Source organism: Dermacentor silvarum, chromosome 9 (genome assembly GCF_013339745.2).
Source record: "Dermacentor silvarum isolate Dsil-2018 chromosome 9, BIME_Dsil_1.4, whole genome shotgun sequence".
Lineage (NCBI taxonomy): Eukaryota > Metazoa > Arthropoda > Arachnida > Ixodida > Ixodidae > Dermacentor > Dermacentor silvarum.
Window position 1 is genome coordinate 158,735,137 of NC_051162.1, and position 11,841 is coordinate 158,746,977.

The window sequence follows — 11,841 nt, forward strand, 5'->3', positions numbered from 1 at the left end:
GATGTGGGCCAATCCTCGAGTTACTGCAATGTCGCAGCTCTCGCACGCCTCACAGCATTAATCAATAGGCTGAACCAATAAGTGTGAGGCAGCATATCTCGGCAGGTGTGCCAGGAAGCTATCGCATTAAAGGGGCACTAACAGAAATGATAAACAGAAAGATTAGGCTTCTGTAATAATGAATTCATCATTCGTATCAAGGCAAAAAAGCTTTTGTAAGTGAGGAAATGACGAAAATAGAAGATTGGAGTGGCGCCAACTGTTGTGGACTACGGTACCTCTCATGTGACGTCAGCGCTGGCCGATTCAAAGATCAGCATAGAGGGAGGTGGCAGGGGGATTACTTCAACCCATCCATTTTGGCGATGGTAATCATTGTCACGGCCACTGGATAAAAAAAGAAGGTCCGGCCTGCCACGTCAGGCGGGCTGCAATAGGAGCGAGTGCCCGTGCTCTGGTTGCATTCGCGGCCGCTTGACTGGCCCAAACGGCACTAGTTTCGGGGGATCGGACACGTAGGCTTCCGCGTGCAACGCCGTTCCTAGCGTGTTCCTCACACTTTTTGTACGCCGTTTCTAGACAACAATCTTTGACTGGTGGCGCCACGGTGGATCACGCCGTTTTCGATGCACGCGGCAGGCTGCACCTTTTTTTTTTTCTATCCAGCGGCCGTGTCATTGTTGGTATGTGTTGATGATAGTTATAACGATAATAGTCTTTTACACGAATAATTTATCAATCTAGCTCAATTTAATATCTACCCTTAGTGCCCTTTAATGATCATTCCCTGGAGGTTCTTGCTCAGTTTAAGAAAAAATTGTCTCAGGACGTTGAAAAAACATCTTTTCACACAGTTGGAATATTTATTTATGTCGTGGTAATCGAGGAGACTGGGTGGAAGTAGACTTGTACAAAATGGCCCCAAAGAATGTGTTTACGGTTCGTCACCGAATAATGTGCAGAAGAAACTGGGTTGTGTACTAAGTGCCAAACTTACAAGAGATTTTAATAGAGTACTTACTAAATATGGTCTCTTACTTGGAGGGTACTCTCAAAACACAATTTTTTGTAAGGTTCAAGACAAAAGGCACATATTGCATTCCAGAGACCTTTACCGGGTCGTTTCTCAACATAGGTATCTAGCATTGAGCATAATTCTACAGTTTGAAAGTATCTTATATGCCTCTTGTGAAAGCATGCAATGCATGCTAGAGAAGTATTTAGAAATACCTAGAGAAGTATTTAGAAATACCTAGAGAAGTATTTAGAATAGTATTAAATGCTTACCTTTCAGAGTACTTGCACAACGCCAAGTTGCTCCGAAACATGTTAACGGTACAGTAATTTGAGTAGAATATTTAAAACACGATTATGTCGGGGCCCAAGCAACATTCTCTCAGGCAGCTTTTTTTTTTTTTTTTTTGCGAGGAAAGCGGTGCAGTCTATTTGAATTCAACGGCAAGCTTCTATGTGCTACGGAGGCAATGCCATTTCATTAACTACGACTATTTGGTTGTGAGTCCTGCTCGGCAATTCTCCATTCTTGGCCATATGACTACGGCCACTGCCTGTTAATCTGTTCAGTTCACTGAATGGCAAGCTTCGATTATCCCCTATTGAGTGACACAGACTAGCTTAATCTAATTGTGAAGAAATGGGTAGCTAAGCTGAGCAGTAAAAAAAAACTCTTCGAAGGAGAGTTAAGAGTCATGCTCAAAGGCGGTGCTAGTGTGTTCCCTTCTTGGAATATGTGCAGTTCTACTTTTGCATATCGCAACAGTTACTCTATGCACTCCAAAAAACTCCGTTTCGTTGACTTTGTATGTCGACATGAAGACTACAAGTGACATCGGCAATCGGGAATGACAATTCATTGCATGTCATGGAGAACGGAGGAGGGCTTACTGATTGGCTGTTCCTAATCCGATTAAGCTGGTGTCATGCTCAAGCAGATTAGCCACACCCTGTCGACAATCACCGCTGGTTTTTTTCCTGATCAGCTGGTGATCCGTAGTTTTTGCAGCACTGTAAAAACTGATAAGCTGGAGATGTGTGTATTTCAAATGTTCTGTATCTATTAAAAAGAAAGGTTGTGTTGGCTTGCTCTACTTCTGGTACAACGCTCGTAAAGAAAGTGGACCTTTTTTTTTTTGATGTTTCTCCGTGCTCTTGATGTCCAGTGCCACCACTTTTTGATATTGCAGTGTTTTGAAAACGTGGTACTCTGCCACCATTTTTTTTTTTCGCCTTTGTCAGATGTTTTCTTCTGCTCACGCCTTTCTAGCTTCGTTTTTGGTCAACCCATTTTGCAACTTCAAGAAAACATTTGGATTTGTACGGCATTGAATGCAGTCACATAACTCGATAATTGCGTTCATCTTTAACTCTAGTAATTTTTTAACTAGATTGTTTTTCTTTTTTTTCCTTCCTTTTTCTTTTTTTTTGGGTGGTTTGTCAAGTATGTCTGTTTGGCTTTTATGAAACTCCGATTTTGACCACACTTTTTCTAGTCTTACTGATAAATTTCATTTCCTTTGGACTGAATGTAGGAATACTTAAATTGAAAACTTCGTTTTCTTTATCTGTGACCCTCATAATCTCATTTTGGAGTGCTTATTTGCACTGAAAGTAAACATGCTTAACTGAAACCTCAGTTTTGTTTATCTGTGATCCTTATAACCTTTTAAATTTTGCTTAGACTGCAGTCTGTTACTGCTTTAACCTGAAACCAAAGCCTAGCTATGCCGCAACTTTCTCGGTACATTCATTCTTTCTTTAGCATTTAGAAATCTAAATAGAGCAGATTTTCGATAATCTAATTGGAATGCCACCTTTTCGCAACATTTTTTTCCACTTCTATTCTTGCTTCATATGGCTGATTTTGTTAAAGAGCACACAGCCACCAGCCCGCACTGCTTGTCATTTCATTTCCATTGCTTTGTACTCTCACGAGCACTTTAGCTCTGTAGTCTCATCCACGCACTGTCTTTCTCTTTCATTCCTCCTCCTCTGTCCACCCTCTCTATGACCTTCACTCGACCTCCCAACCCTCTTGCACCTCCTCGCCCCCTCCTTTCTCTCCTATTTCATGCCACTAACTTCACCGCCGATGCGTTAGGCCTAGGGTTTACCCCAAACCCAGACATAGCAACTCCGAAGAAGGGCCGGCACCTGGCGAACAGAGGTATGCCGGGAAAGTCCAGCCATCTTGCGCGTCATCTCCCAGCTGCCATTCCACTCCTCCTTGTTCTTTCTCATCTAGCATTTCTCACTTTACTGCACGCTCACTTGTAAAGCACACGGGGAAAATAAGTGTCAAATTTAGCTTTAGAAGCGAAGTTACCAACTGTTGTGTGAGCGCAGAAGACAGGTGCTGCGGATCCTTGGGCTAAACTGCCAGCTCATTCGTGCTCTAATTTTACGTAGCAATGGAAGTTTGCACTGTATCTTGTTGATACAGTACTGGGCTTGGGTGCAGCGCTTGCCTGTTTTGTTCAGAATAAAGTGTGGAAGTGTGCATTGTCTGTGGACTGAAGTGCCAGACACAAGAGATGTGCGGTGTTTTTTTTTTTTAAAAGCAAGGAAGCAGTCTCAAGTCTCTCGCTGTAATGACGAGACATGGCGTGCACCCCGTTTAACTCCCTTATCATGACAGGCAGCACCGCTTCAGTTCCGTTCACTGCAACAGACACATTTGATACGTTAGCATTGTACAGGTCATTGCAGGTCTTTAGCGGGGAGGCGCATGTCATGTAACTTTCCTAGCCGACACCGCACTGGGAGGGGGAAGATGCGGAGGTGCCTGAAGAACTCCAGAGGAGGATAGTTGATAAACTGGGCTAATCGATGCATTGATGCTAAGACACACTTGAGCGCAGTAAACGGCAACGGACGAGAAGAAACAAACAAAACAGAGCGCTAACTTCAACTGCCGTTTTGCCCGTCTCACTGCGCAGTGTTTGTACGCTGAGAACATCACCCAATGCGCAGCTACCATCGCAGAGAGGTAGCACGTGGCTCTGAGCTCCTGTGCACAGAATTGTAGGTGCCTAAGGGGGGCCCCTTTCTAAGGATCAATTAGAAAGCACAGGGCAGCAGTTCAAGCGGCCATTTGGCTGATTACTGCCACAGGTGTGAATGCATGCTTGTTTTGGGATGGCTCTTTAGGCAGTTGGATAGCAAAATATTCGAGGCATTCTATATCCAAAGAAGCAGGGGACAAGTGGGTAAGCACTTTTTCACTGGCACTTAGCTGTAAATAGATCAGCCATCTTGGGAAAGGTTTGGGAGTGAACATGATTTCCTTAATTGACAGCATGTCTCTTTAAAGAATGAGTCTCTGCAACTGTGGTTGTCCATTGAGTGAGGGGCCACATGGGCCCCTTTGAGAGGGGCCCATGTGGTAAAGCAGCGTAGTAGACCCTTTTCATAAATGGTATAATAGGTATTCTGCAGTGCATCATGCCCTAAACATGGGGTTCAAGATATTGTTAATCTAGTGTGTGTCATCTCTTCAAATATGATTTGCTTTGTGTAGCGTGCTGGGGGTGTACACTAAGTTGCTTGGCGTGCAGTAATCAATGAGCCGTGTTCTCACACTAAGATCTGTCATTTTAGTGATGGGCATTTTCGCCATATTCTTGGTCATCCAGGTTTGTGAGAAAGCCAACTTAGCACTTTTGAAAAGGGGTCTATTGTCTATTATACAAGTTTCGCCAAATTCATTTGCTTTGTGATATGTGAGTGAATCTCGCTTCTAATTTATGTAATTTAGGGTTTGAACATGGTGGCCAATCTCATTCGGGCCCCACCAGAATGTTCCAAAGCACTTTGTTTAAACCTTTGTTTTACATGGCCTGCGAATGGTGTGCATGAGCTTGTGTGCAAGCTATTTGATTTTACACTACCTTTTGCCGCGGAGTGGAAGGAATGCTTTGGTTTGATGTGTTGCCGTATAAGAGACGATTCTTAATGAGGTGAGACAGTACATGGTCAATAGGTGAGCTTCCCGACGAGGAACAGCCATATTAAGCAATAGAGCTTACCTCCTTTCTCTTATACAACTCTTTCCACCTACTCTCATCCTCAACCTTCAACCTAGGGTCTCCAAGGGCCCTTACGAAGACATGAGAGTACATCGTAGCCATGTGTCATGATGAGGCTTTTTACAGCAAGTCTGTATATGGCTAGGATCCCGGGATTTTTTCGCGTTTGTCAACAGAAAACTATCATCATCAATGGCTGCAAACAGTGCATACAGTGGAATCTTGATGATACGATCACGGCTAATACGAATTTCTGGATGATACGAATTTTTCTGTGGTCCCAGCTGAGCCCCATTACTTTGCAACATATTAGAGAACGGTTGTTACGAATCGATTTTCGACCGGCGTCGGTTGATACGAATAAACGCCGCCCCACCGACGGCCGCGAAAGAGAACAACGCGCAGTCACACGCTTTCTCCCTTTATCTTTTGGTGCGGAGGCGCGGACGCGGCACCGGACAGCGCGGAGGCCGCAACTGGGAGCGAAGAGTTTGAAGCGGTGGCGCTTTTCTTGCTTTTGTGCTTTTCCCCACGCAGGCGTGGGGAAGCGCGACGGCCGCCGCAGCGAGCCATGGTTCGTGCGGTCTATCGCTTCAACAGAAACTGAGCGGCGTAAGCACAGCGCATACAAAGGTCAGAGCCGTGTGAAGATCGCTTTCAAGATATGGTGCACGCGACAACACCGACAGCCGGCACAGGCGCAAAGTACAAGAACGCATTTGTTGGCAGAGTAGAAGCCGCCCCCCTCCCTCCTTCCCTCCCTCCCAGGCTGCCTTCCCGCTTTGCACTTTTCGCCTGGGAGATTGCGTCGCCAGTTACCCTTGCGCCCGGTTGCAAGATACGCATTTGGGGCCGCAGTACAGCGTCACCACCCCTCCCTCTCTCCCTCCCATACCCCCACGGCCTTTTGCGCGACGGAAGTCACGTTTGCTCTCCGCTGTGCGTTCTCTCTCCGTGAAGGCGCGCGGGGGAGGCGTGCTTTCACTCACACAAACAGCGCCCTTGGACTCGTGCTCCACGTCTCATGCTCCTCCTCCTCATAGCCCTCATTGATCTCTCCCATTGGTGGGCGCACCTCATTGAGAAGCGTGCTCGCTACCGCCCTTGGCGGCGAGATTTTCCCGCGGAAGCCGCATTATAACTGGTATTTCATCTCACACGGCTGCACTGTAGTACATGGAGTTCTATGGGATGGTAAATGGGAGTCGGAAAAGGCTGCGTTGTAGCCAGTTCTGCACTATAAACAGTTAAGTTATACGTGATCTATACTGTAAATGCTTTTCACGTGCATGGGCCTGAGTGAGTTCACCTCCGAGTCTTTAATTTAGCTAGTTTTAATTGTGTTTTGATGATACGAATTTCGGCTAATACGAATATTTTTCGTGACCCCGTGAGATTCGTATCATCGAGATTCCACGGTACATTCTTTGGAATCATCCATACCATATACAGAACAGCATGACGAAAACTATCATCATCAATGGCTCATACCCCCTTAAGCAAGCAAAAGATGCCATGGCTCATACCTCCGTAAGGCAGAGGCTACAGGCACTCAGCAAAGTGAAGTGAACAGTGCATACATTCTTTGGAATCACGCATACAACATACAGAACAGCATACGTTTCAATAAAGCAGAGTGGGAGAAAGAAATATGTCAAGTTCTATGTTTATTTTGTTATAGTCACCTTTGCTGCAGTTACGAATAGTTTTGCTAGTGACACTTGTAGACTGCAAGGGGACACTAAGAGTAAATTGAAGTAGCTTGTGATCACTGAAGTCATTTACATAAGTTACTTCACTAAGTGTTTCAAGGGCGCTGGTAAGAACTAAATTCTACAATATTAGTGCCACAGGCAGGTTGGGCAATAAATTGTAATGTAACACTAAAGAAATGAATTCATTTTACAACAGACAAGAGGTAGACAAGATGATAGATCATTCCAGTCAAACAACACAAAATTGAAGTTGCCAAGGAGATAAATGATATCCACTTTAATGATTTCAAGTATGTCATACTATTGTGCAGTTTTACAACAACGCACCGGTTCTAATCGGGAGGACAAGAACAGCCTCAAATCAACAGTCTCTTTTTTGTTACGGGTTAGGCATTCAGTTCACACAGTATCAGTAGTAAAATTTTCTGTTAATAATCTGATGTATATACTGAGGAGAGGATAGGTGCGCTTTGAAGAAACAATAAATGTCAACAATAATCGCCTTAGACGTGTCAGTACTCATTCAAAGCTCTATTTTCATTAATTTTGCTCTAGGATGTTCACTACGAAAAGACGTGATGACCAAAATATTGTTCAATTTTGTGCCGACACCTGAACAGCTGCTTCATTACGAATTTGATGTCACAAATTTACAAGTATCTTTCTGTATTTGGGCAGTTTTGGCAGATTAAAAGTTCATGAAATTTGCTAGTGAAAAGACTGGTGTTCACTGTAAACAGTTATTGCGAAAGTAGTTTCTAGGTTTAGGTACATGTTCCTAGAGTTTACACTGCTTATGTATTCTTTTTGAAAGATGCTTAGGTTTAGAGTTGAGATTTGTTTCTCGTATTATAAAAGTTCACTTAGTTCAGTTTTAATTTTTGTTAATATTTTACTTTATTATTCATCTCACACAGCATTATGTCCTTTTTTTTTCTTCAGTAGCTGCATTGTTTGAATGCCTTTTATTTGTCTACTTAGCATAAGTTTGCACTGTTTCCGTGTTCATCTATACGGAAGCTCAGTCATTTCTTCATGCATTTCTGTGGTAAGGGATTTCTGCGGTATTTGTAGTCGGGGTGACATGCTGCTGGTATGCTTGTAAGTTTCATCAAATTGTGAAAATAGTGTGGCTGAGACAGGGCCATCATGAGGCAACGCTTCCTTTGACCGCAGATATCGGCAGATGGGCTTTACTCGCGGTTTCAGCCTCGGAGAAGAAGTCGGATGGAGAGATGGCTACCAGCTCGGATTGCAGAGAGGAGCCCAAATTGCTACTGAGGTTCGTGCCTGTCTGTTTTACAATCGAGGCTCGCATTGCATTGAGATGGGCTGCAATGGCAAGATAGTGTGAAATGTAGAAGCTTTGCAACAAAAACCAGCTGGACAATGGAGATGTGCTTTCATAGTGTGGTGCATGTAGTTTTAGACGATATTTACACGTTGGGTATAGCGGTGCTACTGAGCTAACAGACAAGCAAAAGTGACTCGCTGTAGTGACTTAGCGGCTATGACGTTGCGACACCAAGCTCGAGGGGTTCAAGCCTGGCCACGGCGACCGGTTTTTAGTAGAAGAAAAATGCAAAAGCATCCGTGTACTTAGATTTAGGTACACATTAAAGAACCCCAGGTGGCCGAAATTAATCCGGAGTCCCCCCATGATGGTGTGCCTCATAATCAGATTGTGGTTTGGGCATATAAAGCCTCAGAATAAAATTTTTCACATTTGCCATTGGCGACGTATCGTATTTATTCGATTATAAGGCGAGGGGGCCAGTAGGAGGACCCAGGAAAGAAAACTTAAGTATGCTCACTAATTTAAGGCAATATAGAGTAGCCGACGGGTTATTAAGACTCAGTAGGGATTGCCCTAAGTACTGAATTACTAACACAGCCAGAACGCAAAATGCGGACCATGATGAAATAGAGGGGAAGGGAGCCCCAACACGCGGAGGGCGGCATATATGTGAATTTTTGCCTTGAGGTGTTGCTTCATGGCAGCGCGAATATCGCCTCTTAGTGTGGTTTCATGGCATTGCGGTGCGCGCTGCCGTAAAGCCACACTATACGCCATAATTTGTGCTGCCGTGAATCCACACCTAAAGGCAAAATTCGCGTATAAAGCGGGGGGTGACTTCAAGGCTAAAGATTCTGGGAAAAAGCCTTGCCTTATGTTGAATAAATACGGTATGTGTGGACTTTGAAAAGCTTCAGCCAAGTGTAAAGAGAATCCCTTTCTTGAATGCTATTGTTGAGCACTGTGAGCTTTCCTTCACTTTTCCTGTATCTGGCTTGAGCTTGCTTTATTTGTAGGAGCCTTTTAGTAATTCGTGAAATCATTTAGCACTCGTAAAAAAATTCATTTTAATGATACTTCAGTGTGCTTAACATCATGCAGATTGCACACACAGCTATGAGGGCTTGTGTAGTGAAAGGCTTCACATGGCTATGAGGACCACTGTAACAACGGGCATAATTTTGTCCTGCTGATGTTCTTTAGCCTTCAGTTAACTATCTATGCAAGGGTGTTCCCCCGTTCCAAAGCCATCATAATACGGAAGGGATTCGATTCCTTAACTTGGCGCTTGGCAGTAGAACGCCATAGGCACTTCAGCCACTGGGACAAATGGCATTTTTAAACGGCTCGGATGACACACAAGTTTCTACAATTTCGGTATTTGCCCACATTTTATAAGCAACAAACAGAATTGCAACCTTGTTTTGTTAACCTTTTGTGTTCGTGTGCCTTCTTTCAGCTGGGATTTTATCAAGGTTTCGTACATGCATGGATAACAGTCTTGGAACGTGAAGAGATCGCAAAGCAGAGGTGTGTGTGATTCCGCTTGTACCACGTCAAAAGAGATGAAAGACTGGAGTTGTGGATGCTATTAGGATAATAGAGAATATGTGCTTGCTGATTGGAAATGGCAGCCCAGGATCTATCAGAGTGACCGTATGAGCCAGATCAGTGATTTGCCAGTTTTCTCTACAAACGAAGAGAGCACTAAGAGCTAATCAATCAATCAACTTTGTTCACTGAGCGGATTATGCTTAAAGCAAGTCTAAATAAGCCGTACAGCATCTTTAGAACAGCCACAAAATGGATGGCACACATGATTGTTTAAAGTGACAAGCATTCTTAGGATTCTTCACACTCCAGGATATTTCCATGTTTATCTTTAATCATTTTCCTGCCAACTTGGTTCACTGGGTAGTCCATGGCTTAATGGGCCGAGCATCGGACTGATTTCCTGATCGAACCATGTTCGAAACCAACCATTGCACAAGCTTGGGTTACTGCTGCTCTTCAGTGAAGCTCTTTCAAGCCAACTTGGGTCGCGGGGTATGTGCCGCTTTTCAATGACAAGAAAGTCCTTTAAAATTTATTTGGCGCTGGACAGAAACAAAACTGCATCATATATGTTTGGGCAATCTTGTCTGAACATATTTACAGACACGCAATTTACAAGCAATTTTGGACACTGTGCAGATGGAGCACGCACGTGAATAAGATCATAGTAAGTGATGCATTTCGGAAGCTAATCTTTATTCCTGACACTCTTGTACATTCTCCAGCGAGCATCACATTTTGGGTGATCACCACAGGAACCATCTTCTGTAGGTCTCTCATCTGAGGGTGTTAGCTGGTCCTCCGAAAGTGGATGATTTTTTTTCCTGACACTAAAATTACATTCAGATTCACTAAACTCACTAAGTTGCTTCCGTAAAACACCATCATTTTACAGTTCTGCGCCATGAGAAACGCGCAAATGCGTGTGCCGCTAGAAAGTGCTGCCCCTCATATGCAGATGATGCGAAGTGCAGTTATCAACAGTTGAAAAAGTTCTTGAGACGGTCCACAACCACCACAAAAAAAGGAACCACTGCACGCTTGTGTGCACTGGTTTCTTCTATGGTTACACTCCTTCCTGACGTCTGGTTGCACTCTTTCCTCACCTAAGTAGAATGATAATAGTGATTAAAACGGTGGTCATTCCATGACTTTCTCATATGTTTTGTTGAGATATTGTGACATGTTTGGGCGACTGACACTTTGGTGAGCTGAAGTGTTCGGGACACTAAAATTTCAATTTGTCTGCATCTTTATGAGCTCCCAAGTGTCCTTCATGTGTTGTTCACAATTTTTTGTTCATTAGCAAAGTGTCTTTTTTCTTTTTTTGATGAGCTTCTGCCGCTTTCAGGAAAATGGTGGCCCTGAAAGCACTTCTCGAAATGACGAAGAACTTTCCCCAGGTCAACATTGCAGATGAAGACATGTTTGAAAAACTTCACAAGATCCGAGCAAAGTTCAAGCAGGTGAGAAACTGCTTGATAAATTTTAAATGTCCTGCGTAATGTCCTTTCCCTGAATTTTGTCTACGTTGCTGAAGATGGCAGCAAGCGGTTAGAGTGGAAGTAATGAATCGCTAAAATCACTGCAGCGGTTATTGCCCTGTGGGAACTGCAGAGTGTAAGCTAGTAAGCTGCTCAGAATTTCCTTTCCAACATTCCATGTCTCAGGTGCACTTTGTGCAGAAAACACCGAGATGACAAAGACGCTGGGCTCTCAACTGTCAGCAGCACTTCCAACATTTAGAACAGCTATGAATAGGGCCCCACACTTTCATCAAACAGAACCTAATTTAAATGGACGGAAGTCGAATTTCTTTCCTGTTCAACCCAGGTGCACTCTGCTAGGTTTTAAAAATACGTGCCGTTGTACTACAATCTGAAAGCATGAAATTTCTAGTTCATAATTAGTGACCTAACGTGGAATGTTTGTAGGATAGTTGGGTGTTCAACTTTTTGTGACCTCACAAAAGTGGGTACAATGCAATCAAAATGTACTATACAGTACAGATACAGACTTGTCTAGGATATCCTGTATCCATATCACAAATGAACCATTTCTTTCTTGAAAAATTAGTGTCTGAAGTTGGGGGGGGGGGGGGGCTGCAGGGAGGCAAGGGTGTACTTATATGCAGAGCTGACATACTCATAGTGTGCATGATGCTGTATGTTGAACTGGTGCAGTTTAAGCTTTAAATATGACTTCTGGTCAGAGCTGGCTATGGATTGAC

At 43.8% G+C, this 11,841-nt stretch overlaps 1 protein-coding gene across 2 annotated transcripts in view; it reads left to right on the top strand.

Moving 5' to 3' along the window:
* LOC119464579 (protein LTO1 homolog) overlaps positions 1-11,841 on the top strand; it is a 31,373-nt gene that overhangs the window by 6,249 nt on the left and 13,283 nt on the right. The window contains exons 4-7 of one of the 2 annotated variants that reach the window (XM_037725595.2): positions 3,119-3,184; positions 7,937-8,042; positions 9,517-9,587; positions 10,963-11,077. In XM_037725595.2, coding sequence (XP_037581523.1) covers positions 3,119-3,184; positions 7,937-8,042; positions 9,517-9,587; positions 10,963-11,077 — 358 coding nt within the window. The remainder of the gene's footprint in view (positions 1-3,118; positions 3,185-7,936; positions 8,043-9,516; positions 9,588-10,962; positions 11,078-11,841) is intronic. The other variant, XM_037725597.2, reaches the window with a different exon arrangement.